General features: G+C 36.9%; 6 protein-coding genes across 13 annotated transcripts in view; 1 reads left to right on the forward strand and 5 right to left on the reverse strand.

Moving 5' to 3' along the window:
• Positions 1-4,789, reverse strand: part of LOC111480866 (3-hydroxyisobutyryl-CoA hydrolase-like protein 2, mitochondrial) — a 6,362-nt gene extending 1,573 nt beyond the window's left edge. The window contains exons 1-9 of the mRNA XM_023126072.1: positions 4,479-4,789; positions 4,241-4,321; positions 4,051-4,119; positions 3,809-3,872; positions 2,200-2,279; positions 1,855-1,938; positions 1,113-1,197; positions 455-540; positions 248-369 (exon numbers count right to left, since the gene is read on the reverse strand). Of these exons, the coding sequence (XP_022981840.1) occupies positions 248-369; positions 455-540; positions 1,113-1,197; positions 1,855-1,938; positions 2,200-2,279; positions 3,809-3,872; positions 4,051-4,119; positions 4,241-4,321; positions 4,479-4,604 (797 nt within the window). The 5' untranslated portion in view covers positions 4,605-4,789. The remainder of the gene's footprint in view (positions 1-247; positions 370-454; positions 541-1,112; positions 1,198-1,854; positions 1,939-2,199; positions 2,280-3,808; positions 3,873-4,050; positions 4,120-4,240; positions 4,322-4,478) is intronic.
• Positions 1-9,632, reverse strand: part of LOC111480864 (transmembrane 9 superfamily member 8-like) — a 9,893-nt gene extending 261 nt beyond the window's left edge. The window contains exons 1-9 of one of the 2 annotated variants that reach the window (XM_023126070.1): positions 9,615-9,632; positions 9,277-9,407; positions 8,464-8,726; positions 8,127-8,291; positions 7,888-7,997; positions 7,695-7,803; positions 7,446-7,558; positions 7,118-7,271; positions 5,718-6,988 (exon numbers count right to left, since the gene is read on the reverse strand). In XM_023126070.1, the coding sequence (XP_022981838.1) occupies positions 5,834-6,988; positions 7,118-7,271; positions 7,446-7,558; positions 7,695-7,803; positions 7,888-7,997; positions 8,127-8,291; positions 8,464-8,583 (1,926 nt within the window). In that variant the 5' untranslated portion in view covers positions 8,584-8,726; positions 9,277-9,407; positions 9,615-9,632 and the 3' untranslated portion in view covers positions 5,718-5,833. Of the gene's footprint in view, positions 1-5,717; positions 6,989-7,117; positions 7,272-7,445; positions 7,559-7,694; positions 7,804-7,887; positions 7,998-8,126; positions 8,292-8,463; positions 8,727-9,276; positions 9,424-9,614 lie in introns of those variants that run through there. The other variant, XM_023126069.1, reaches the window with a different exon arrangement.
• Positions 9,633-11,013: 1,381 nt separating this feature from the next.
• Positions 11,014-14,511, forward strand: LOC111480865 (transmembrane 9 superfamily member 8-like). Its single transcript, XM_023126071.1, has 7 exons — positions 11,014-11,221; positions 11,938-12,102; positions 12,188-12,297; positions 12,401-12,509; positions 12,590-12,702; positions 12,801-12,954; positions 13,146-14,511. Exons 1-7 carry the CDS (start codon positions 11,102-11,104, stop codon positions 14,301-14,303), a joined length of 1,929 nt encoding a protein of 642 aa, XP_022981839.1. The 5' UTR covers positions 11,014-11,101; the 3' UTR covers positions 14,304-14,511.
• An 85-nt stretch (positions 14,512-14,596) lies between these two features.
• LOC111480870 lies at positions 14,597-15,269 on the reverse strand. The gene has a single exon (XM_023126083.1). It carries the CDS (start codon positions 15,054-15,056, stop codon positions 14,754-14,756), a length of 303 nt encoding a protein of 100 aa, XP_022981851.1. The 5' UTR covers positions 15,057-15,269; the 3' UTR covers positions 14,597-14,753.
• An 86-nt stretch (positions 15,270-15,355) lies between these two features.
• LOC111480869 (nuclear nucleic acid-binding protein C1D-like) lies at positions 15,356-18,164 on the reverse strand. 2 transcript variants are annotated; one of them, XM_023126082.1, is made up of 6 exons: positions 17,704-18,164; positions 17,552-17,607; positions 17,387-17,441; positions 17,197-17,277; positions 16,856-17,105; positions 15,356-15,708 (listed from the first exon to the last, which is right to left on the reverse strand). In XM_023126082.1, the coding sequence occupies exons 1-5, from the start codon at positions 17,909-17,911 to the stop codon at positions 16,882-16,884; spliced, it is 624 nt and encodes a 207-aa protein (XP_022981850.1). In that variant the 5' UTR covers positions 17,912-18,164; the 3' UTR covers positions 15,356-15,708; positions 16,856-16,881. The 2 variants fall into 2 exon arrangements, with proteins under 2 accessions (XP_022981850.1, XP_022981849.1); XM_023126081.1 differs by lacking the exon at positions 15,356-15,708 and adding an exon at positions 15,780-16,039 and having other exon boundaries at positions 17,704-18,163.
• An 866-nt stretch (positions 18,165-19,030) lies between these two features.
• LOC111480867 (probable protein phosphatase 2C 60) lies at positions 19,031-27,346 on the reverse strand. 6 transcript variants are annotated; one of them, XM_023126073.1, is made up of 12 exons: positions 27,016-27,344; positions 26,393-26,437; positions 25,907-26,029; positions 25,724-25,787; positions 25,062-25,170; positions 24,213-24,366; positions 23,004-23,129; positions 22,289-22,412; positions 21,530-21,606; positions 20,727-20,779; positions 20,314-20,368; positions 19,031-19,612 (listed from the first exon to the last, which is right to left on the reverse strand). In XM_023126073.1, exons 3-12 carry the CDS (start codon positions 26,021-26,023, stop codon positions 19,391-19,393), a joined length of 1,101 nt encoding a protein of 366 aa, XP_022981841.1. In that variant the 5' UTR covers positions 26,024-26,029; positions 26,393-26,437; positions 27,016-27,344; the 3' UTR covers positions 19,031-19,390. The 6 variants fall into 6 exon arrangements, with proteins under 6 accessions (XP_022981841.1, XP_022981844.1, XP_022981842.1 ...); XM_023126076.1 differs by lacking the exon at positions 27,016-27,344 and adding an exon at positions 26,875-27,009; XM_023126074.1 differs by lacking the exon at positions 27,016-27,344 and adding an exon at positions 26,718-26,862.
• Between the last annotated feature and the right edge of the window lie 339 nt (positions 27,347-27,685).

Raw genomic sequence — 27,685 nt, forward strand, 5'->3', positions numbered from 1 at the left:
GGGGTGGTGGGTGGTGGTGTGGGGGTGGAGATCAATGACATGTAAGGAATGTCCACAATGGGCTAATTGAAATAAGAATCCAATCCTATGGTTGTTCTAGGTCACTGCTAGTTGGTTTATGACGAAGTTCTATTTAACTCAGCCAACAGTTCTGGTAGCCTAGCACTTTTAATACTACTTCAGTAAGTACAAATTCTCAAAAGTAAAACCATAACGAAGAGGAAAGGTGTAAAAGAAAGAACAATACTTGGAAAGAACACTCCTCCTATCAGGATAGACAAGATCACCGTATGCAGCAAGAGATGATTCTATGACAGAAGGGTCATCTGTTATCATTTTACCAAGGCGTTCTTCAATCCCACTGAGCCTCTGCCAGAGTCATAAATTGATAATTACAAGCCATGAATGAATGAGAATGTGAAATAAAAAAGGGAAGAAGGAATAGAAAACAAACTGCATTTAGCGAATAGTGTGTAGCAAGGCCACAGACAATCATTTCCACACCATTGAGTTTATCACCGGTTAGAGCTAAGTACTCCCCTGCAAGGAAGAAAATTATCTAAGAAAAATTACTGTTTTTCAGCCCATACAAGCTTATAGCAATTGAATTTAGAGACTTTTATATATGAAACCAACTGAAGGATGGCAAAATTACGCAATTCAAGATGTTGCTTTCGATGTATTACTTGATCGAGTATACAATTATTGCCATCTCATCCTAACAGAATAACTTTCACTTAAATAAAAAGCTTTACCACATTGATGATGTTCACTTTCCTTCGTATTTTTTGGCATTCTTTTACGCTTCAAGGAAAGCCAGCCATGAGAAATATTCTTCGGTGTACCAATTACGGGATCTTATATCTCTAGGTTTTATCCAGTTTTTGGAAAATGGATTTGCATTGTGCCCACCAAAGGAATTTACTTTGGAATTAAATTTATAAGCTCTATCTTCCAATTGAACAAATTTGAGGCAGCCAACTTAAAATGAAGATGCCCTCAACTTAAATCAATTATTATGTACAGTACATTGGTCAGGTTTATACGTATTTAGGGCAAAAAAAAAATCACAAATTCAAAATGCTGTACAACTTGAATAATATAAACATTACCCAAGTAGCCAGGAAGACGAGAAAGATAGAAGGAAGCTCCAGCATCAGGATGGAAACCCATTCGAACCTCAGGATGAGAAAATACCTGTAATAATTAAATGTAAGACAAATAAATAAATGAGGGACTCAACATTGCTAATTTGAATTGAAGGGTGATATAAAAGGGGTATATTTCGGGTGACTTCAAAAAAATTGGAATTTGAAGAAGGGAGATTATTCTTTCTTGACTAATTGTGCTTCAACTCAGGAATATTTGGAATGCTATTTAGAAACAAAAAGCCTAATCTCATTCCCAATTTCGTGGTCCAACAGAATTCCAAAATATGAAATCTGTGCAGAAAGGAAAGGCTAGCTATCTATCTGATTCAGAAAAATGATATACACTCAGTCAGACACATTCAAGTGATATGCAAAATTTGTATTAAATTATACGTTGTACTTTCCTTTATTTCATTTCTCTCCCTTTGGGATATTGTTTCCTCGAACAATTTTGTATCTTCTCATCAATAAATGAAAATTTCATTTCTTGTTTATATATATGTCATATTTTACTCAAGTTTTGGCTATCAAAATTTGTTGACATACATCTAGTTCTATTAAATCTCCCCATTTTCAAATACTTAAATTCATTTATTCAAATATCATGTTATACGAATGTATAATGAGCAATGTCAAATAAGAATCATCTAGGTATCTAGATAGAAAAACATCACAAAAGTTGATTACTCCTGCATTCACTTACAGTTCTATCAGTCACCACTTTGAACATTCCTGGAAGGGAAATCCCAGCCCCACCTCCCATCATGATACCATCCAACAGTGCCACCTAATGAAAATAATAATAACAGGCTACAGTGTTTTAAAGGTAGCATAAAATGTCTACATAAATTCATAAGCAAACAAAATGAAGAAAGGAAAAAAAAACATAAAGTGCATACTGAACATCAATAAATGCACTAAACTCTCTCTAATCTCAACAGTAACCCTACGCCTAGAGAAAAAAAAAAATCATAAAAGACTGATGAGCACTACTTGGTTAATCATAACACTGAACATCTCAGCGAGGACAGGAAGAGTTGTTACTCACATGTGGCTTCAAGTAAGTTCCTTGAAGATACACAAATTTGTATAATGTCTCAAAGAACTTCCTGCAGTCTTCAATATTCCCTGTGTCCAAAAGGAAAAAGGATTCACTTACGTTCTCTAACATATTTGCATGAGTTAATGAATCCCATTTACAACACTATACGCTGGATGTAAGATGATAGCAAACCTGTTAGGCTGTTAGTGTAAACTTTTTTCTTCTTTTTTTGACTCAGTTACAAGGCTTAAATACAAATCAATAGAGGTGGATTATTGTCTAAAAGAAGGACCAACCGTGGGAAAGATTACCATAGTGAAACACTGTTTAATCCACTAAGTTTAAGAACCTTCAATCAAAGTTTTCCCTACATCATCTATCCAAATGGTGCAGAACATTAAGCCATTTCTTCTCTAGAGAAAGTATATAGGAAATATTAATTTGATTCCAGTTCTAATTATTTCCTTTAAGTTACTAGAATAATCCTCTACAATCAAAAGTGTACGGCGTGTAAATTGGGTGGGGAGAGCATTAAAGACTTAATGAGGTTTCTTGAGATGAACGGGATAATCATTGAGTTCATTCCTCCTTCCCTCTACCGTTCCAGGATTTTCTTCTCTCTAGTCTCTATTAGGTGTTCACCAAAGCAAAAGCATCACGACACTGTGGAGTTCTTCCTCTTCATCTTACTTCTTGGAATAGGAATTAGATCATTTTTTGGGGGGATAAAAGGATAAAAGAGAGGGTTTCGGGAGGAGTGAGGTCTTTTGTATTCAATTTGAGCCTTCAATTCCTGACATCTTTGCTAACTGCCTCCTTTCTTCCTTTTTTCCATATTAGTTGATTCCAATTCTACTTATTTCCTTTTTACTAGAATAATCCTCAGAAATCTAAAGCAGGCAGCGTTCAATTCGAAAGGGAAAGCACTAAAGACTTGTTGAGGTTTCTTGATATGAAATGGGAGAACCATTGAGTTCAATTCCTCCTTCCCTCTATCCTTCCAGGACTTTCTTTTCTCTAGTCTCTATTATGGCTTCACCAAAGCAAGAGCGCAAAGACAATGTGGAGGTTTTCCTCTTCATCCTACTTGGAGTAGGAATTGGATCAATTTTTGGGATAAAAGGATAAATCAGAGAACGTTTGGGAAGGAGTGATGGTCTTTCTTTTTTTTTCTCTTTTTTTTCTTTTTTTTTTTTTTGCTTCAATTTGGGTCTCCAACCCCAAACATCTTTGCCAATAGCCTCCTTTCTTACTTTGGCCAGTTGAAGAATGCTCTCATGGCTTCCCTAAGATGGTATTGGTCTTGACTTCCAGTCATCTCTCATCGCCATTTGTATATTTCATCCTTTTCATACATTTGTTGCTTATTAAAAGAATTGCTGGAATGACAATCATATAATCTGTGATAAACTGATGATATTCACCATTCATAATGGGATTAGTTAGGTACGAACAAAATATTAACACCAAATAACCAATGTCAAATCCTATTGATGCCTTTGAGGACTCCCGGTGCTTAGTGAAGAAACTGAATACAATAAAATTTCATGATCGTATGAACGCCTTAACTAATGCCAATGATATGTTTGCTGAGTTCGATCATAAGATATCTCACCTTCATTTGATAAATTATAAAGCGCAACAACATCTGCACCGGAACAAAAAGCCCTGCCACTACCCTTCAAAAAATATAAATAACGCTGTTCAGGTACGGAGGCAGAACAAGTGCGAATGATTAAACGCAAGATAAACCTTCAATAGCTTCCAGACAAATCGAGTGATTTTTAACAAACATTAAATCGGACAAAGTGTTAAAAGTTGAACCATCCGTGAATGTACTCATAAAGCAGTCCACACCTTCATCAAGACAAATCCGATATCAAAATTTTCCTCCCACGACTCATAGAGCCTGCTTAGCCGAGCTACCTATAAAAAATACGGCTCTTAGATTTACATTTCTCAACGACGCAATTGTGAACCAAACAAAGACAGCAAGAAAAACTCACGACACACAAAGGAAGCAAAGAATCAAAAATAGAAAAAGAACCATGGAAGTAGTGAGAGCATTGAGAACTGATGGTCTATTGAGGATAGCTGCTCTTGATTTCGGCCTTCCTTTCACTATAACCTAAACATCACATAAACACCACTTCAGAAAAAACCAATACCTGCTCAGTAAGCTCCTTCGAAAATGAATCAAGTTTAGGACAGAAAAACAGTAGAAGAGGCGCATTTCCTCATTTGATTACTTGTTAACAAACTAAAGTAGAACTCCAAACACAAACCTGGTCCGAAAGATCCTCAGTTTGAGCATAGTTTGGTAGAGCAGAAAAGCCTCTCCTCAGGTTAGAAAACGAACAAGAACGCCGAAATGAAGATCTCACTGCTTCCAGTGCCTTCAATCTCTGCATATCTGCCTATCTTTCTGGAAATCGTGGTGAATTAGTCTAGATTTCACAATCTTTGTTCTCGTCTCCGCTGCTTCGGAGCTTAGGACACACTTTCAAGTTTCAATCGAAGTTCCGAAGCGCATACAACAATTTACTCGAGTGACTCCAGAAATTTTGCTCTTCATTGCGGCTACGAGACCGTTCTTGTTGCAGAGATTTTGCAAGTTGGAGGGAAACTGGCCCATTTCGTTCGGCGCTGATTCCAGAGGATTGGGCCAAAGGCTCTTATATGATTGGGTCCAAGCCCAACTATGTAATGGCCCAATACTCTCGGAACCCAGTCCAGCATGCGGCCCATGCGGATTTGATACAATTTTAGGCATGTTTTTAATATATTAATCTAGGATTATTTATTTGGCATTTTTATTTTTTTTTTTAAAAAACGTCGAACTTAAAGGGCATTCTTAACTACTCATGACAAATGCATAAGAAAATAGAAGAATGAATTCATTATATATATATATATATATTAGAGTGTTCGTAACATTATACGTGTAATTTGGCTATCTCATTGAGCAAAGGTTTGATTCTACTCTACTAAGAAAACATGTTTTGTGATGTTCCACATTGGTTGAGGAGGAGAATAAATCACCTTATAAGGGTGTGGAAACCTTCCCCTAGTAAACGCGTTTTAAAGCCTTAAGAGTAAGCCAGAAAGGAAAAGCCCAAAGAAGACAATATCTACTAGCGATGGATCTAGGTTGTTACATGTTTATTGATCATTAGGTCGATCCATGATGTTTAAATGACTTCGCCAGTTCTTGATATAAACTTCGCCAAACAATCATTGTATTATGAGAAACTACAAAAAATGTTTAAGTAGAACAATCATTGTGTTATGAGAAACTACGGAAGATGTTTAAGTAGAAGAGAGACTTGAGATATGGATCGGTACTATTGGCTCTTCTCATGTTGATAAGTCTCTAATAGATTCCTAAACTTAAAAAATGGTCGAGAATCTCTGAATAATTTTATTTTATTTTATGCCGAAGATATTAATTTAAAATTTTAATAATCAACCCAAATATTATTTGGTTGATTGACTCATGTATCAATTAAAAACACAGAAAAACGAAGAAACGAGACAAGTTATAAGTTCAAACAGTTCCTACTGCATGAAACTTCAGCTTCCCAAGTTTGATACACACAAAAATTGTCAATCAATCGCTAAAATTAAAAAAAAAATCATGCTAATCAAATTTCACAGAGGAATATATAACTCTTGTGAACCAAAAGCATGCAAAGAATCCAATGGTACCTGTTAGCACAAAGAAAGCATATGAAGCAACTAGCATGTATCCTATGTACAATACCACAGAAACAAGCTTGGTCATCTCCAAGGACTTGGAGAAGTACGCCATTGAGTAGAGGAACAGGTAAAGAGCAACCGAACCCGATGTTATGTACGATCGCCACCACCAGCGATAGTCCTCCCTGCATAACTGTAAATAACAAAGCATGATGGATATTTCAGCACAAGTCACCGCAAGGATGATGAAAACCAGCAAGTGGAAGCCAAAGAACCAATAAAATTGATTTAGCCAAGTTGCGCTAAGGCTAAACGACAACTCGATGAAGACGGTCGAAAAGGGGAGTAACCCTCCGATCAAGACGATGGAGATCGGGTTCATGTACCAGGACTGTCTTGGGATTTGCCTGTGAAGTGAGTTGATCTTCACAGGTTTCTCAATTGCTTCCTTCTTGAATCCAACATAACTTCCCACAAAAACAAGTGGAGCAGAGATTCCAACCCATAGAAACTCAAGAACAAGCATTGCCCAAGATGGCACTACTGCAGATGATTGCTGACCCCATAAGAGAGCGTTTAAGATGAAGAAGATTATATAGATGATTGTTGGAAACGTGAAGGCCGTCTTAATGGCAATTTTCATCCAATCTGTACCATTAAACATCTTATAAAGACGAGCAGACACGTAACCAGCGCAGAGGCTCGTGAAGATCCAGAGCACGAGCATGGTTGTAATAAGATCGCCCCTATTACAAGGGGAGAGGAGTCCCAGGATGGCCAAAAACATAGTTCCAAGAATCATTCCAAGAATCTGAACTCCGGTTCCAACATGGACGCAAAGGAGATCCGAATTACACGGTGGCCTGAAAACGTCCCCATGGATGAGTTTCCATCCTGTCTCTTTCTGAACTCTATCTTGGGTCTCAAGATCATTGTAATTAAAAATATCACGGTAAATCCGCCACACAATGACAGCCAGTATGCCAGAGATCACAAGAATAGACTCTAAACCGTTCAGTATTGAGAACCAATGTGTTTGGTCATCCCTCGTCGCAAGATAGGCATCCCATCTCGATGACCAATCCACATCACTCTCCTTAAATTTAGGAAGAAACACACATATTAAGAATAATCCTCTTTATTGGCAGCAAAGCAATAAAATGCAAGGAAATTAGCATAAATAAATCCATCCTTGATGCAGTTCCAATTAACTATTGAGACGTACTTGATAGTCGACGTTGTAAGTATAAATGATTTCCTTTCCCTCCTCGACCTCCTGAGGACCATCGGAGTTAAGAACCGTAGTCTTCCATTTTGGGTCACAAGTCGATAGACGAGTATTCCTTTCTTTCCATGCCCCTTTATATTCGTGTTTGACACTGCTTTGCATTATAAAAATTTATAGAGAAGAAGCCATGTAACATCATAAACATATAAGAACTCTACTGAAGCATGGATGGCCGTAATTAAGGTTTCGCTTAGCACGGCACACTGTAATAAGAAGGTTTGAACTTAATCAAATGGGAGAGGGAAGAGAGGGAAAAGGGGAAAACCTGAATGGTTGAACCTCAAATCCCACAATTCTAGTAGAATTTGATTGTGTATCTACATGATATTTGATAGTAAATGCCAAATGGTTGTAGATGAAGTATTTCTCAGTTTTTTCCTGTACATAGAGGGAAAATGTGACCATTTTCAAAATATAATCGGTACAATTATTAGTTCGGAGTTTTAAGTGATACAACTTTCAAACGTAATAACAATGCTAATGAAATTTCATCAAAACAAAATGACAAACTTGCCTCAGGATAATACCCTTTAAGCCCCATATGAAATCCAAGCTGATAAGTAAAAGGAGATTCGTGTTCGAAAATTCTGATCGGACGAACCAGAGGAAGGCTATCGAGGGTCCTATCAAATCATAGAATATAAATTAGAAAAATGCACATGACAACATCAAGGAGTCTAATATGGCTAGGTGAAGGGTTGTCATACATATGAACCATATAATCATCCTCAATCTTCTCCTTCAACGCTTTAGCTCCTTTTTCATCGAGTTTAATCCGACATACAATATTGCACAGCTGAAACTCCATCATTTTGGCCTGAAAACACAGTGCCATGAAAACGCAACAAATTTAATAATTGAATTAAGTCCTCTGCTATCATTTTCTATGAAACCTTCCTGAGATTGATAATGACATTACAAACAAAACGAACATATCAAAGTCTACCTCATAAGGGGAATTGTCCCTTCGATCACCAAGCAAAATTTCTCCAAGATTCTCTGCATCGTCCTGTATCTTGTTGGGACGACAGAACGGAAGTGAATAATAAGAAATCGGAAGCTGGGTCTTCGTAGAAGTTAATCCTTTCACCTTCACTTTCAATTCATCCCCCTGCCACCAAAAGAATACAATGATAACCAGCAAAAATTCTCCCAGGCATTTTATCAAACACCTTGACGGCAAGAAAAAACTTCAATCTACTTCACTGCATTTCGAACTCTAATCCTATAAACAAATGCAAATCTAATGAATTCATTAGATGAATTGATGAAGTTCGGATTACCTTCTTGAAAGCCACTGGGCGGATGCCAAATAAATTGAAACAGTGAACGGAGTGAACCAGAAGCAGAAAGCTAAGAGGGATCGTCAATGTCCGGACTGAGAGAGAGCTCCGAGACGCCATTGGCGAGTATGAAGAGTACTACAGAACACGAACTACAGTCAACGGGATGCAATCTTGTTCTTTTCTTCTCCATCTCCCCCGCCACTTGCACTTGGTCAACGCCTGACGGATTATAAAAGGGAGGAGACGAGAAGTATTCTTGGCTGAGAAAAAGGAAAAAATAACCGACAAAGTGCCACCTCATATATTTAAATGTATTATTTTAGTAAAACTTTTAAAATAGTAAATGGTTCAATTACTAGACTTCAATTAATAATTCACTTTAAATTTATTTTATTATGTTCATCAGTTTGTTATAAAAATTGTTAAAAATATTAAAAATTTATTAAATATAAAATTAAAATTTCTTATTTCAAAAAATCATATTAATTTTTTAAAACAAAAACATTTTTATTTTAAAAAACACAAAAAAATACAGAGTTCCTCTCTCCAACTTGTAGGATCTCACAATCATGCCTCCTTCGAGACCTAAGGTCATTGTTGACATATCAGCCAGACCAGCTCTGATATCATCTATAACAAAGCCAACCGCCAATAGATATTGTCCACTTTAGCCCATTACATATAACCGTTAACCTCTGGTTGTTAGGGAACCGGTGTTTAAAATGTTTTTGTTAGGGACTATTTTTCACATCCGAGTCTTGAGCACTATGAACTACTCTTAAGAGTCTTGAGCACGCGTAAGAAAATTACCGTGCAAGGGGAATTTTAAGTTCAATCACCGGGTAAAATTTCTCCAACATATTCACTGCATCGTCCTCTGTCTTATCGATCGAGAAACAAGAAATTGGAAGCTAGATCTTCATAGAAGTTAATCCTTTCACCTTCATTTTCAAATCATCACTCAGCCACAGACAAGACATAATGATAAATCGGTACACGTTCTCTAAGCATATTCTCAAATACCTTAGCGGCATAAAACTTAAATCAAATATATTTCACTATATTTTGAAACCTAATTTATAATCAAATGGAAACCTATCGAATGATTGTAAAAATTTCATATGCATTGGTGAAGTTAATCCGTTCACCTTCATTTTCAAATCATCCCTCTATCATAGACAAGACAAAATGACGTTGAAACAGTGGGCTGTGTGAATCAGAAGCAGAAAGCTGAGAGAGAGATCGTCCATATCGACTCCGAGACGCTATTGGTAAGCGTGTAGAGTACACAACTCGCTCTAAAGTCAGCAAGGTGGAAATTCAACTTTGTTATTCTCTTCTCCATCTTCCCCTCCCTGAGAATCGTGCGATAGATATTTATACTCCGACAAATTAGGATAAAAATGAGTGTGTCGGTGCCAAAAATAATAATAATAATAATAGTTAAAAATGAGTGTGTCGCTGAATCTATCTATTGTCTTTTAATATTAACAACAGTTACTGTCAGTATTAGAAACATTTACAGCTCTTTTATTCGTTCCGAGGCCTGAAATTTACTATTGAATAAATAATCATTTGATTACAAGAGAACACGACATGAAAATGAAAGTGTTTGAAGTTGTAAGTAATTATGAATTGTCAAATGAAACAATTATTAAATGGCTATGAGATAAGCAATAAGCAATAAGCATCACATTACAATATTCTAACGAGTTTATTGCAATGTTTTCATTAGTAGTTTATTAGTAGAGCATCGATAATTGGGTTCTTGTCTTTTATTTCTTGGTTTAACCTCCGACCACAAAGACTCTATTAGAGAGTTCATAATTATCATTTACTAAAATAAACACCTATAAATTAAAAATAGCGAACCATTTGACATAAATTAATTTGAAAATCTAAATATTAATAATAATGTAATTTAGATAAATATTTAAATTCCATTTGATAATAATTTTATTTCTAAATTTTTTTATTTAAAAAAATGAATAATCATTTTAAAAATTCTAAGTATTTTTTTTTATCTAAAAAATTAGTTTATTTTATCGAAGAAGAAAAAAAAAAAACCATAAATATTACTGTGGTAAAATAGGCATCATTTTTTAAAAATAGAAAATAAAAAATGATTAAGAAATATAGAACTCAAAAGCAAATATATGCTTAAATAATTATTAAAAAAAAGCGTAAATTAAAAGGTTTATTCATGTGTTTGCTAAATTTATTTACTTATTTTATAATAAATATATTTTTTTTATAGTGAACTGTTTGATAGGTTATTAGCCGTAGAAAATAGAAGCAAATAACGTAATCTCCACACCGAAAATTAAGGCATTTAACGCATACCAATTTCCATTAATTATTTTATTTTTTTATGTACGGACCAGATTGATTCAGCACAATGACGTGGCAAGATCAGGAGCGCGCTGGTAAAACGTCACCGTAACAATCAAGAAAGGGTGGGGAGGTAATAATCAGGTGTACTGCCACTATCTGATCGCTTTTGCACTCATTTTTTTCTTCCTCCCCATTTCCCCCTTATGTACAGACAGAGAACAGGCGGAAGAAATTGAATCCTCTCTTCTCGGATCTCTCCCTCTCCCTGTTCTCTTCTCTCCCCTTTCTTCTCTGTCTCGCCATGGCGACTCCGAGATCTCCATCGATTCGGAACCTCTTCATTGCTGCTGTTCTCTTGCTTCTTATTCATGGAGTCAGCTGTTTCTACCTTCCTGGTGTTGCCCCCGAGGATTTCGAGAAGGTTAGTTGTTCCGAATACGCTTGTTTCAGACTTGTTTGTGTTGAATGTTTGCATTGTTGTGGCTCTTTTGTAATTTCTGCTTGATTCTTGTTGTATTGTCGGATCTGCGCTTGTTATTGGGAGCTACTGGAATAATTGTCGGTTGTTTGTGAGTGGAATGGGATGTGTGTGGGGGATTCTAGATCTGGAAATATTGTTTATGGTTTTTTGTTCTTTGTGGTTTTTGAATCGTAGTAGATCACGTTAAAATCTTCAGCGGGGATTGTCTGTGTGGAAGATTTTGGTGCAATGTATCAAATTGTAGGTGTTTTGTAATGTAGAAAATTTATGTTACGTATCAGAGGATTTTTTCCTAGATTCTAATTTTTTTTGGAGAATGCTAGGAATCGTAGGGAATACGCAGCATTTCGAGTCGCGAGTAATCTCTCTGTTTTAATCGAGTGTTGATTCTAGACGTGTTTTGAATGGATAAAGACACCGTGTTTCCACTCGCGTTCTGTATGTTATATATAATGTATTACATATTATGCTGGATTTTGCTATTCTTTACTTGAGTTCTAAAACATTTCAAAATATGTTGAATGTTGTTCCATCTTTCATTGAGAACAGAATTTCGTGTGCGTGTGTGTGTTTGTAGCATAATACCTCCTGCATAACGCGCTCAGTGCGTTTTAGATCTAAGAGATTATCGTTGTACTTTTCTCGTTTGAATGCAGGGGGATGAATTAAAAGTGAAAGTAAACAAATTGACGTCAACAAAGACTCAGCTTCCTTACTCGTATTATTCACTCCCGTTTTCTCGTCCAGAAAATATATTGGACAGCGCAGAGAATCTGGGTGAAGTTCTTCGAGGGGACAGAATTGAAAATTCCCCCTATGTGGTGAGTTAGGATTTACTTGAACATAGAAAACTTCCTTTCTGTTTGGCGCAGTCAAGTTCTTGACTCCATTGGAGCCTTTTTACAGTTCAAAATGCGGGAACCTCAGATGTGTAGTATTGTTGGCCGGATTAAACTTGATGCTAAAGAAGCAAAGGATTTCAAAGAGAAGATCAATGATGAGTATCGCGTCAACATGTACGATATTTTTCTTGGGGAAAGAAAAGCGTATTATTGCTTGGTGTTGTTTATTGACATGTATTTGAGATTTCACATCTTGAATCTGCCATTTATGTGACAGGATTCTGGATAACCTTCCCTTGGTTTTCCCCATTCAAAGGCAGGACCAGGAGTCTCCTGTTGTTTACCAGATGGGTTACCATGTCGGGCTTAAAGGCCAATATACTGCGGCAAGTTCTTTATTTTTCGTCAGAAAATTAATGTCTATGTTGGAAAAATTCAAAGGTTATTTATTTTCTGATTCTTACAGAGCAAAGATGAGAAGTATTTTATCCACAATCATTTAGCATTTACAGTCAGGTATCATAAAGATATGCAAACTGATGCTGCAAGAATCGTAGGATTTGAGGTCAAACCATTCAGGTTATTTCCCCACTTATTCTATTCGATCAAGCTTTTCATTTGCTGGGTATAATATTAATCTGTAGTGCAACTTGCTTACGGTGTTACGTTGCGTTCAGCGTCAAGCATGAATACGAGGGGAACTGGAATGATAAGAACACTCGTCTTACAACCTGCGACCCGCATGCCAAACATATGGTTGTTAATTCCAACTCTCCGCAGGAAGTTGATGAGGGAAAGGAAATCATATTTACCTACGATATTGAGTTTCAGGTGCTCTCGCAGATCTGCTAGTGCTTTAATCTTTACTAACAGCCTAGTTCATTTTAGAGGTGCCATCTATTGAATTAGATTTTTATCTTCACTTTGTTGTCCGTTTCTCGCTCATCTATAGAATCTCGAGTACGTGTTGAGGTTAAATTTAAGAGCCTTTTTATTTATGACCTACTTTTGATTTCCTCCAGGAGAGTGAAGTGAAGTGGGCTTCTAGATGGGATGCGTATCTTTTGATGAGCGATGACCAAATACATTGGTTCTCAATCGTGAATTCATTGATGATTGTTCTTTTCCTCTCCGGCATGGTTGCAATGATCATGCTCCGTACACTATACCGTGATATCTCCAAGTACAACGAACTTGAGACCCTGGAAGAAGCCCAGGAAGAGACAGGGTGGAAGCTTGTCCATGGGGATGTCTTTAGGCCTCCTAAGAATTCAGATCTATTATGTGTGTACGTTGGAACGGGAGTTCAGTTCTTGGGAATGGTCGTCGTGACAATGATGTTCGCCATCCTTGGATTCCTCTCCCCTTCAAACAGAGGTGGACTCATGACAGCCATGCTCTTGCTCTGGGTCTTCATGGGACTTTTTGCTGGTTTTGCTTCGACCCGACTGTACAAAATGTTCAAAGGTACAGAGTGGAAGAGGATTGCTCTAAACACCGCAGTCATGTTCCCTGCCACCATATTCGCCCTGTTCTTCGTTTTGAATGCCTTGATTTGGGGACAGAAATCATCCGGAGCTGTGCCCTTTGGAACAATGTTTGCTCTAGTCTTCTTATGGTTTGGAATCTCAGTCCCCCTTGTCTTCGTGGGTAGCTACGTTGGGTTCAAGAAACCAGCAATTGAAGATCCAGTGAAGACGAACAAAATTCCCAGGCAGATCCCAGAGCAAGCGTGGTACATGCACCCAGCCTTCTCAGTTCTGATCGGAGGAATCCTCCCCTTTGGCGCCGTTTTCATTGAACTCTTCTTCATCCTTACCTCAATTTGGCTGAACCAGTTCTACTACATTTTTGGTTTCCTCTTCTTGGTCTTCATTATCCTCCTCATCACTTGCGCCGAAATCACCATCGTGCTCTGCTACTTCCAACTCTGCAGCGAAGATTACCTGTGGTGGTGGAGATCTTACCTAACCTCTGGCTCATCCGCCCTCTACCTCTTCCTGTATTCGACCTTCTACTTCTTCACCAAGCTTGAAATCACCAAGCTGGTCTCTGGGGTATTGTACTTTGGATATATGCTGATTGTCTCATATGCATTCTTTGTGCTCACCGGTACCATTGGCTTCTATGCATGCTTTTGGTTCACAAGGCTCATCTACTCATCGGTGAAAATCGATTAATGAATGCAAAAACCGAAGGCCGAGCTGATCTTCGTCGACACATTTTGCTCCATTTACTTACATTTGCAGGATGCCGAAATTATATTCTTGTAAGATTTTGAAATTTTAGTAATTACTATGTGCTGCTTTCAGATGTAACCTATTGTACTCAATTTTGAATGATGACAATTCCTGTTGCCATAGCCAGATTATTCGTTCTCGCTTCTCAGGGCTTCTGTTATCTACCTACCTTCATATTGACAAAGGATTCTCCATTTTTTGGAAAGGAAACGCGTATAGAGCCTTTTTCTTTTTCAGATTCTTTTATAGAATGAAAAGCATCTCTCTATTGCCTTCGCTTGCATATTTTGCATTCAGGTTTTAAATGAAGGAAAGAGGTGGATAATCTAAATAAAGGCAGCACAGTGGGGGAAAAGGGAAAAAAAAGAAAACAGTTCCCAGCAATGGAGCCTACTTCCTGGGCTTGGTGTCTTCAGGTTCTGCGATATTCGTAGCGACCTTGGCGACGTCTTTGGCAGAGGCTTCGGGCTTTTTCATGGTGTATAAGGTGATATATCCGATGGCGCCGACGATGAAGAGGCCAGCGATTGTCATGGTGGTGATGCTGTAGGGGAGACTCCGGCGCTGGTGTAGGGTCGTGCCTGGGTGGTGTCCTGGAGGCCTCTTGGAGGCTTCCACTCCTGCTGCTTTTACATCCTCCGGCTTCATTTTGTGCGTATCTGCATTTTTCCTCCATTCCTCGTTACTTCCCATCTCTCTCTTAAATTTTCAGCTGCAGGAGGAGTTTTTCGTTCAAAATTTTGAGCTCTGTGAGAGTTGGGGACTTAAAACTGTTGTTTGTTGGGCGAAGGAGACTCATGGAGCGGTGGAATTTGAACACGTATCAGTTGCATGTCGAAGATGGCAGGACATGTGTTTCATTTATCTCATCCCCACGTTTTCAAACTGTACAAGTACACAACCAATCGCCTTCCATCCTTCGTCTAGTTCTTTGTTTTTTTAGGGGGTTTGGGCGGAATATATTTATCCTAAAATACAAATTTAAGGTTTACTAGTCGGTGGAACGATATGTAACGAGTCAAAGCGATAATATTTGCTAGCGATGAACTTGTGCGGTTACAAATGATGTCATAACCAAAAACTAGACGGTATGCCAGTAAGAATACTGGCTCCCAAAGAAAGTGTCCCATATCAGTATTTGTCAACAGTGGTCTTGAACTGTTATAAATGATATTAGAGCTAGACACCGAGCCAGACACCGATACTAACGAAGATACTGGCATGGGTTGGAGGGTCAATCTGAGCAGCAGCACAAGCAACAGAGATTCTGGTATTTCTCCAACCCCGTTCCAGCAACGTCCCTGCTACGACAGCGGTGGCTCTACTAGTCTGCAGCTGCGCTTGACTTGGAAGTTGATTAAAACAAGAATTTATCAAAGCCCATCAAACAACACAGAACAAAATTCTTGGAGGTGGTTTATCAGAACGAACAGATATTATTAATTTATGGCAAAAGGCTAATCCACATAACAAGATGATGATTGATATACAACCAAAAAACAATAGAAATTCAGCTACTATAATAGGCTACTTTACATATAAACGGCACAGAAGAAACCAGGAAAAGTAGAGTGCCAAATCCCAACCAGGTCCTAATAGTAACTTTTATATATATATATATATTTCAGGAGTTGGCTTATTATAAGGGTACCAGGCCGTCCCTGGTTTTCATAATCCTGAAAGATGTAAATGTGAGGAAGTGTTAAAACATAAAGGAACACATGCACATAAATATAGATATATGAGGAGAAGTGAGCTAACAAAGATCATGTGCAAGGCCTTGTTTATAAACACCGGAGTGAGTGATTCGAACCTCTAACCTCTTGGTCGAAGGTACATACTTTAACTAGTCGGGCTATTCTATCGCTTAACAATGACAAAGAACAAATCACGAAACTAAAACACATCGAAAAGGGGACCAGTGAACAAATCCACCCAATACCATCTGTAACAGCCCAAGCTCACCGATCTCACAATCCACTCCCCTTGGAGACCCGCGTCCTTGCTGGCACACCACCTAGTGTCTCGCTCTAATCCCATTTGTAATAGTCCAAGGCCACCGCTAGTAGATATTGCCACTTTAGCCTGTTACGTATTACCGTCAGCCTCATGGTTTTAAAACGCGTCTACTAGGGAGAGGTTTCCACACCCTTATAAGGAATGCATTGTTCCCCTTTCCAACCGATATGAATCTTATAAACCACATCTTTCCAACCGTTGTGGAATCTCATAAACCTCATCTTTCCAACAAATCACGAACAAATCACGAAGCTAAAACACATCAAAAAAGGTCCAGAAACAGAGTACAATTCTACATTTAAAACTCACAATCCATACGATTTCGCAAAGCTTATCAAGCTAACAACCAGTAATACAAGAATGAGCAATAGAACTAAACTGGAAATTTTATTAAGAAACCAAATCATATTCTAGCAACCAATTTATTAAAATAACTGACGCCAAAGTTAGAAATAAATGTATCAAACAGGTACCAAGTGAAATTCGGAATTCAATCTTCCTACAGATCATCATTTGAAGCGTCCCCACATAGAGGTCCCTGCAAACCTCCATTATTATCACCAAGAAGCTCACGAGCTGCTTTCTCAAGAAACTCCTTGGCAGCAATTTGAACAGATTGTTTTTCAGAAGACTGATACTTCCTCTTCTTTTGTACAGTCCTCTCTAATTGCTTCATTTTGGGTCCCTTCCCCCTACTAATATCTCTCATACCCTGTTTTTGCTCTGAAAATAATGAAATATATCTTTCATCAAAAGGAATCCAGCACAGAAATTCCCCTTCCCCAGAACAAAATTGCAAACAGATTCAACCAACCTTGGGTGAGATCTGGCAGAGAATGTTCAATAAAGCGAGTAGCTGCTTGATAATTCAAGGTAGTTGAACGCTTCAATGGTGCTTCATGAACAAATTTAGATGCAAAATAATCGATCTACCGTAAGAGGAAATAGTAACATAACAACACAAACAATGCTGATATAAACTAGAAATCAAAACTCAAACATACCTTTACTCAAGCCTATGAACCGTTCTAGTTTCTCTTGATACAAGCTTAATCTCTCCTATATGCATAAAGAAAGAATAAGAATGATTCTTCCCATGGGAGAATAACATTACTATCCATATGAGCAAATTTCAGATTTAATCACCAGATACAAGGTAGAATAATTACAAGCTCTGACTTGATAGGATGATCATCTGGATGAACTCCGCTACACCTCAACTTTACTGAAATTCACCAAAACAAACAAAAATTTCGCTTCCGTAGTCCAAAACAAAAGAGAAACAAATCAATTATAATGACGAGTAATCAAAGAAGTTTACATGCGAAGAGAGTGGTAGTGGCTCTAGAAAGCAAAAGCATAGATTGAGCCCGCTGGAGAGGCCGCATTTGAGCAAGAACATCAGGCTCCGCGATAGACAGGAAGGAAATAAGGTGAGTTTGGACTTGTTCTACGCTGTCCAATGTCATCTTCACTGAATCCATCGCTTTCTCGGGTACCACAGCAGATTCTCGAACACCTCCCTCCATATTTGCCCACGATTTTGAACTCCGTCACTATCACCGGCTCACACAGAAATCGATGATGCGAAATTCAAATCCTGAGGAGAAGATTATTTGCGAAGGTGATGACGATGGCGAAGGGGAGATTGGACTGTCGTCGTTGTGAATTTGCAGGTGGGAGAGGGGGCGGGTAGGGCTTTTGGGTTCGAACTGGAAGGGGTTTATGCGGCAGTTTGAACCGATACACGTCCGATCTCCGTGTGTGGAGATCTTTTCAAAGGGTTTAAATGCACTTTCGATCCGAGGTAACTTTAGTACGACTCTAATTGTATGGGTCACTATCAAGTTTCAAGTGCCAGCGTACAAATAGTTTGGGTGCCCATACTCTAGATCTCACAATTTACTCCTTCCGATTCAATGTCTTCACTTTTCTTGGGATCAAGATCAAGCGTTCTCATGACACACTGCTCAGTATCTGGCTCAAACCTGCCGCTAACAAATATTATTCATTTTAACTGTTCTCATGACACACTGCTCAATATCTGGCTCAAACCTGCCGCTAACAAATATTATTCATTTTAACTTATTATGTTATGCATCGTTATCAACCTCATAGTTTTAAAAAGCATCTACTAAGGAGAAATTTACACACCTTAAGAGAAATGTTTTGTTTCCCTTTGCAACTTATATGGAATCTCATAAACCATATCTTTTCAACTATGGACCCTCCAATTCGACTTAGCTATGGACCCCGACATTGATTTCTTTTCCATTCTATTCCATTTTTGAAGGAAAAACTTTTTAGATGTACAAAGTCATATTATTTTACATATATTTTACCATTATAATTAAGTATCAATGTTGTTTAAAGATGCACACATAAATAAATATATTTTGGGAGTGATAATAACCAACAATGAGTTGTTACCACGTGTGATGTCCCACATTAGTTGGGAAGGAGAACAAAACACTTTTTATAAGGGTGTGAGAACTTTCATCTAGGAGACGTGTTTTAAAGCCCGAGGAGAAGCCCGAAAGGAAAAGTCCAAAGAGTAGGACAGGAAGGGTTGATCATTTGCTTGTCTCCAAGGAGCATGCAATAACTCAATTTCAACTCCATTGGAATAGGCAAGAAGCTGGCAGTCATTTAGATATCAAAGAACAAGATATTCATAAGCAACACTACGATGCAGATCGCCAATTCTAATATCTTTTTGGAGTTTATGGCTATGTAAAAACAGAATATACATAATACAGAAACAGAGGGGGTTGTACAGATTTAAAGCAGTTCATGTAATTGTACACAGAGCTAAAAAGAAAGCACTAAAAGAGGCGAAGAAGAAATGTGTTGGTATGTCCGATCTATGGAATCTCAACTAAGACATCTATGGTTACAGATCCCACAATCCATATTTCCAGCAAAAAAAGGGCAGAGGTTTGTGTACTTCCCTCGTAAAGAAGAAAGAAGGCACAACAGAAGATACCATATGTGAGAGGTTGAAATCACTAGTTCGATTCATCTCCCTCCTTCGATTTGGTACTGTCTGGTTTGGTGGTGACGGTAGCGGTAGCGGGTGAAGTTTGCTCTTCGACAGAGGAGTTTGATTGGATATCTTTCTTAAGCTGCACCAAAATCATGGTCATGTTATCACATCCCTCGCCACCAGATGTGGAAGGTGCCAAACAATTATCGAGTACTCTCTCTACAACCAGAGAGAGTTTATTTTCCTGCATAAGTTATAGCACTTGTTAATAATCAGAAGGCAGAGAGAACTGGGAGGAGAAATGTAACGGCCTAAGTCCACCACTAGAAGATATTGTCTTCCTTGGGCTTTTCCTTTCGGGGTTTCCCTCGAGGTTTTTAAAATTCGTCTGCTAGGGAGAGGTTTCTACATCTTTATAAAGGGGGTTTCGTTCTCCTCTCTTTGTAATGGCCTAAACCCACCACCAGCAGATATTGTCCTTTTTGAGTTTTCCCTTTCAGATTTCTTTTCAAGGTTTTTAAAACGCGTCTGCTAGGGAGAAGTTTCCACACCCTTATAAAGATGTGTTTCGTTCTCCTCCCCAACCGATGTTGATCTCACAAGAAAATATTCAGAATCTTGACCTCATGAAAATGGGTTATTGGTATTTTCAGGAGGTTTATAGAATGCCCTCGCAGTTTAATCCCAAAGATGCTACGCCAATGAATGAAGGATGTGGTTTGACACATCCTTTTCCAGCTCTAGGTTCAAGTTCAAGCTCCAGGGTAGAAAAGGTCAATAATTTAAAGCTTTCATTGTCAACCAGACTTTGCATGAATTAGTAGGATGGATCAGGAGCATAGTTTTAAGCTACCCAATAACCGATCATTGAAAAAAATATATTGGTAAATCTCAAGAACAACAAAACCTGCTCTGCCTTGCTGAAAGATAAACTATTTTACTTACTGATTGTAGCTGTTCATGTATAAAATCTACTAGCTGCTGGTTAGACATGCAATCCCTGAAAGAAATTCATCAGAACAGATATTAGATCAAAATTTCAAGATTACTTCAATAAACCAAATTAAAATGATAATATGACAAATACTTGATGCTCTATTCAATAAATTTTCAGTTTTACACTCCTTTAAGGGCATACATTTAAGTATACTGTTCAGATAAGCACGTCTGCACTATCATCACCATTTTGCTTAAAGAAAGTGAATTAGATTATCATATTAAGCTAAACCAAGTGAAATTTCAATGCCACTCAACCTTTAATACTTGTTTAATGGAAATACCCAATGAAAATGATATGGATATGTAATAGAAAAAATAATAAATAAAAACCAAGCTAAGGAGGAACGGTAAATACATACCATATCCCATCACAGGCTATCACAATAAACTCGTCATCGTCGCAAAGATCAACCTAATTAAAAGATTACCCAAAAAAGGAAAAAAGAATGTCATGAAAATTTTAAACCTTGAAAAGTATATATAATGAAACAATTGATAATTCAAGTACGAGGAAAGTGGGAGGCTTTATTTTAGACATTCTTTGAGAAATTTGAGAGGGAAAAAACAAAAAGGATTTTCATGGGTGAAAAAGAGAGAGATGATGTGCATGAGATTTGGACCGACTCACTTTCTGTTTACGCGCTACTAAGCACAAACTCTCTTTTGAAACGCATAAATACCGAATTTTTGTAAAAGAAAAGAGGAACGAGTACTAAGAGACTTGAGAGTGACTCTCTCTAATCAATAAGCAGGAGAGGGACAAAGAAACTCAATTGGCTACTAGAGACGAGCAAGAGCTAGGGGCACACTCGACGAGCAGACAAGGGGCTTTTATCCCAAACCATCTCCTTACTGCATACCTCCTTAGTTTCAGGATGAACCCTTGACGAAAGAAAGATTAATGAGACTGATTAGGAAAGACGCCCTGCGTATAATGGCTAAATAATTCCCTGGTCTCCTTTGAACCCCCTCTTCCCCCTGATACAACTAACTTATTTTCCAAAAATAGAAAAAAAGAACATGTAGGATACTCCAAATAAAAATACATTAATTCACAAATAAAAATACCCATAATTTATTACCCGGTTGCATAAGAAGTAGATAGTGAAATTTACATAGCCATAGAAATTTGAATTGTAAATACAGCAGGCAGTATACGTACAGTGGTTACATCAGGATTTGCAGTGATAATTTGCTTTTCAGCAGGTAAAAATTTATTCTGCTTAAATTCCATATCACCTGCAGTAGTTGAAAGATTAGATAACACTGAGTTATAGATATCAGCCGACTGCAAATTCACCTCCACAAATTTTTAAGTTGCTAAATTTTATTGTTCATATTTTCTCTTTCAATTAATTGCTTCTCGGTCCGAGAGACTGAGAGTGAAGAGCATTGTTTTCCACCCTTTTTTAATTAAAATGTTAAAAGCTTTCTCTTTTTTTTTTTTTTTTTTTTTTGAAGTCAGAAACCATACTTTTGTTGAGTAAAAATGAAAGAATATAAGGCATACATAAAGACAGCCAAATAAAAGATACCAAACTAGAGTAAAAGTGCTCCAGTATAATGAAATACGACCTAGGATAGTTACAGAGAACCTAGACTGAGTCCCAAAGAGTAACATGAAACCTTACAAGGATTAAACCTCCTAAATTACTAGCTTTTTAAGTCCAAATTGCTAGATCGTAGTCTACTTATTCATCAAACACCAGGGAAAAAAGTGCGTTGTACAAATCATAGATACCGGGAGCTATAGAAAAGTTGCCGAGAAAGTAAATAGTAGTAGTTGATCAACCAAGATATTGAACATGAAACAAGTAATACTCAAGAAACTTGCAGTCTCCAATTAAAAAAAAAAAAAAAAAAAAAGACTGTTCTAGGGCCAGATCAGAGAAAGAAATCTGCCAAGTAGAAATTCACATACCAATAGCTCTGGCAAGGTTCAAGCTACCATTGACCCGTCCAGCATGTATAAAACCACCAGCTTTAAGAATTCTGTCCCTCTCTATCTCAAGATCAGGCTTGTGATCCCTAGAGAGGCTGTGAGCCTGAACAAGAGTAATCATGTTGGGACCGTTTATATTATGTCTATGATTATAAAGCATGCAAGCCATTTCACTGAACTTCTCAACTGATGTGTATATCTATGTGCAACATGCCTTGTCCATACGTACTTGTTTACTTTAAACTTTGGAACATCTTGGTTTCATTATCTAAAAACTGATGTTAAAAATATTTTTGTATACTGGTTAATTAAAATTGTTTATGGTTGCAGTTTAGTTCAAGATCTGTTTGGAAAGATTTTATGTTTTTATGTTTTCATTAGCTCATTCTGTATATTTATTTAAAATATTTAAAAATTATAACTAATAGTTACACACGAACAATCTGTATAGCAAATTATTAAAAAAAAAATACATGAGAGCTGAAGTATAAGATCTTTCCTGTTTTTTCTTTTCTTTTCTTTTTTTTCTTGCTGATTCTGTTCTAAAGACTGTTTCAGGAGAAAACACAGCGAAGAGTTTTCTACATCGAAAAACCATTTCTCGTTTTTAACACTTTTTTTTTTTTTTTTTTACTTTAGAGCAATAGTGCTGAAAAAAAAAACCACACTCAACACTTTCAAGCGAAATAAATACCTGGCCCTTCCTTGATATCACGCAACGTGAATCACCAGCATTAGCAACAATAAGTTTGTTATTTCTAATAATTGCAACACAAGCTGTACACCCCGAAGTGGGGCCAGAAAAATCAGAGTGCGGACCCTGCCCAAAATCACATTACTAAGTTTGAATCTAAAATAATTAAGCTGAAATGATATACATATCAGGTGGAATCAAACTGCATCCAAAAGCTACGAACTGTATTTTAATAATAAATATTTGGCAATGTTTAACAGTTTAAAGGTAACTGAAGGACATGACACCTTCACTTATGACAGGACCAAGACAAACAGAAATTTAGGGAAAGGTAAAGATTTTATGTACTGGTTGTTTGCATGTGCAACAATTATTCTACGTTTTTTAACATCATATTCTATGGATTTCATTTGATTCATTATCTCCAATTATGAACTCTTATACATTCATCAATAGGTAATTATTGAAATGTATTACGATAAAACTATATTTTAAGCAATGTTCTCTTACCATATCACACTTCTTTTTAGTGAAAAATCGAGCTTAGAATGAAACGATATCATGCCTTAATTTTTCAAAAACTGAGTGTCATTACGTTTGTGACATGTTCATATCCTTGTTCCATGTTTGTGTTTGCTTCTTAGTGGGTCAAAGAGCATGGGAATAAGGTTAGAACAGCCCATAAGTTAAAGGGAATCTCCAGAAGGCAAGTTCTGAGTCAAAAAGATTATTTTACTAGGCAGGAGTCGGGCAATCACAAGTAAGGGAACCATAAGGCATCCACTCTCCCACCCTAAATCAAGGGAGATTGTAAACGTACTCTCATCACTAACAGTCCTGCCATGTCTTGAACCAAATAATAAAAAAAGTAGCCACCACAATATCAATCCAAATGACCTTCATTGCAACTCATATAATTCCTATTCTAAATAATTTTGGGTGCTGATTTACCCATGAATGAGAGAATTAATAGCTTCAACTTGCCTAATTATGAGACAACTAAAATCATTTACTAATATAAAAGAAGTATTTCGTCTATAAGAATAACAAAGCACCTTATGCATAAGACTAGTTATGGTTGTTATGAATATGAATTAATGTATCACGCAGTTCTCAGCCATCAATACTTCGGTAGAGTGACACTATTCATAATTCACAATTTCATTGATAATGTAGTTAAAAAAAAGTAACTTAAATTCCATTACTTACCTCCTCAAAAGCCCAATCATCAGCCTGGTCATTTGCATCACTGCTTTTTGGTGACCAGATTAACCCCTCTATCATGCCAGTGAACTTGTTCAATCTGTCACCCAAAATAGCTAATTCTCTCCATCCTCTTTGTCCACGCATCATTTCATCCATTCTGGGGAACCAGTATTAGTTATAAGTAGGAAAATCAAAAGAGATGACAATAAAGCGATGAATGGTGGTAGAATCATAGAACAGTGTTTCTGGATAACTAAATTTCCATTTCTTAAATTAGTATAGTTTCAGCAACCAATGTATCTCATAGTAAGTGTTGCCTCATAAGAAGTCATGGGTCACTCAAAGCCTTTGTGTAATCTAATTCCATTAACTCCACCAAGAAAACTTGGGTTTCTGTCAATGTCATAAGAATTCATAAAAGATCTCAACGGAAAGCTTTGTTTCTATAAAATAAACATAATAAATTAAAATAAAAAGAGAAAGTTGGAGACATTACTAACCTGGGGATTCAAATTCACAGAGGAACTTGATAAAAAGGAAAAAAAAAAAAAAAAAAAAAAAAAACCCCTCTAGTTGGAATCATGAAGGGAAAAAAGAGATGAAGAAATATGCATAATTTTTTTCTTTTAAAAAATCTCATTAAAAGCACACCCCTTTGTAACAAGGAAAAATCCAATGATCATGAGAACTAAAAATCTCCTTCCATTCCCTTTTGAAGAACCACCTATTTCTTTCAATCCAGAGGAACCGACATAAATAGGGTAGCATCCACTTGACAGCCCAAACACCCAACAATTTGAGAAATAGAAATAAATACCAACTCTGATTCATAGTCCAATAGTGAGAAATAACCTCAAGTACGCTTTCTGCACAGAAGTTCCTATATCTCCAGCTGCATAAGCTTCATTTTTCTTCACTTGCTGATGTAGGTACTTAGCACAGAACTTCGCAACCACCTTACCTGGATTCTTGAACATCTTGTATAAGTAACCGTATTGAAGTTGAAAATGTTGAAATGTTCTGGATGTGTGTGTGTGTATGGGGTGGGGTGTTGCACAAAATGAAATTACCAAGTACTTGTAGTTATTTAAAGCTTTCTCGATTCATTAATGAAAATAATTCGTACTTGTATTCCAAACTGGGCCTCATACTTTCTTAATTATGAATGTGATTTAGTTTTAATGTGTTCGATAAAATCAAATTTGTTGCTTTTCTTCTAGATTGGATTTCTTTTGAATAGTCCCTTTCATATAGTTATTTAATTTCAGTAGGTCCATCGCTATAAATCTCAATCCTATAATGCTGCAAATAAAAACCGAAGTTAAATTTTCTCAATGCGATCAACTTACTGTCAATAGTATATATGAAACGATATTTTCATTTTTTTTTTTTTTCCAGACACATTACTCATAATTGTAGCATAAGAATCGAACAAGCCACATCCAAAACAGAAGAAAACTTATGCCCCACATATTAAGAAGAATCCATCACTCAAAAGCACACATGCATTTTACCTCCATGGCCATCATAAACGCCAAAGAAGGAAGTGCAAGCATCCAGATCAGGAATTGCAGCATGCTACAAAACAATGAATAGAAAATATCATTGCAACAGAAATGCAAAATTTTGAAAAGAAGAAACTTAATTGAGCTCTAATTAATCAGATAAAGAGTACAGCCATTTCATTGATTACTTACAGCATCTTCCATTGTGGCACGCCATCCTTGCATGGACGATAGTCCAAATCTAAGACGACTATTTTCACCATCTTCAGAGCTCTTCTCAGTTTTTGGATTGCTGAGGTAAATGCCCATTTCGATCTGACATCAAATAGAACGTATATAAACCGTTTACCCTCTCCTCTATAAGTGGAAACGAGGTCAATAATGATCGTCATGCTTAGAATACACTCAGGACAAAGCTTTTGTTAATACATTAACTCTAAAACTGAAAAAAGAACAAGGCCCCAGTGTAATATCAGATTTCCGAGAATGTAGCAGAAGAGCGTGCAAACAAAACTCTGAAACCAATAATTTAAAAAAAAAAATGGTTCAATTCTACGTGCCCATTTCCTGATCGATCTAATAGATGCACTTGCCAACATATAACAAAGAAAATATTATTTGTTATGTGAGACTAAAAATATCTATCAAAGAAAAAAAAAAATGGTGACAGAAGATCACCTATCAACTTCTGTACATCCACTTGCTGGGTCATACACCAAGAGCCTAAGATCAATCCATTAAGATATATATATATATATCAGCATCAAACAAACACTCAGGGAGCAAAACATTTTCCAAGTAAAATATAAAGTACTCATCAAATTTCCTTATCAAAGCTACCAACAGTATATGAGAAGGCGTGAAATGGAATAGAAGAACAAGAACATCTACATTCTCGAGGATCCCAAAATTCAGTTGGATATATTGCAGGAAAATGAGATCCAAATTTCAATAGAAACTTCGATCAACAAGAGAAAATGGAAATTCCTGAATCACTACATACCCAGAAATCCTGACGGCTCAATTACTTGAATTAAGACTAAGAAGCAAACTAATCCAGATAAGTTATTGAAAGCCAGAATCGCGATTAAATAGAAATAAGATTCTCAACACCGGAAAAGTGAAAAATCTGCCAGCAATCCCAATACCGCAGTACGTACTGTTCAAAGTAGAAAATATTCCAAATTCCAGGCAAGCGAGAAAAGTGAGGTGAAAGCAAGCTTTTCTCAGAAATCAATGAAAATCCACGTGAAATCTTGAAAAAAAAGAAGTCACCAATAGAATGAAGAGATGGAACAAACCACGAGAGCAATCAATCGCACAAGATATTGCCAGAAACACACAGCGATGTTCGAAAGTGAGTGTAATCTTCTGAAATCGAATCGAATAAGCTCCAACTGTAGCAATTGTATAAATACAGTCGTTGTCTGGTCTTCGCCTCAGTCGTTTACTATTCTTGGTAAGCTCGTTTCAGAAATTTTCACTTTCTTGTTCAAGCTGGAGGCTATAGTCAACTCAATCAGTCATTTTCGCTCTCGTTTCCCAACCTTACCTTTTTCTCATTCCTTCTCATAGCCATGGCCAGCCAACAACTAGAAATCCACCTTTAAAATCACTCGACTTACTGTAGCACACGGTTCCAATAGTACAAATTACTTGGCTATGGTGGCGAGCCTTCGCTTTGTCGATCGGCCGATGAAGCGAAGGCCTACCCGCGCCGACCTAAGCTCGTAAGCGCGGGCATTTGATGATATAACAGCCGTTGATTCGTATGGATAATAAAATACTCTTCAAATTCAGGTTTAGTTGTTAATTTTTTCTTTAAAAAAGGTTTAGCTGTTAAATTTTTTTAATCAATTTAAATCTTATAATTAATTTATAATACTTTATTTAATTAAATCATACCAAATATTTTACTAATATTGGGTGGGTTTAGACTTTAAATTATGAACAAAAAAAAATCCTTAAAAA

Source organism: Cucurbita maxima, unplaced genomic scaffold (genome assembly GCF_002738345.1).
Source record: "Cucurbita maxima cultivar Rimu unplaced genomic scaffold, Cmax_1.0 Cma_Scf00006, whole genome shotgun sequence".
NCBI classification, from domain to species: Eukaryota; Viridiplantae; Streptophyta; class Magnoliopsida; order Cucurbitales; family Cucurbitaceae; genus Cucurbita; species Cucurbita maxima.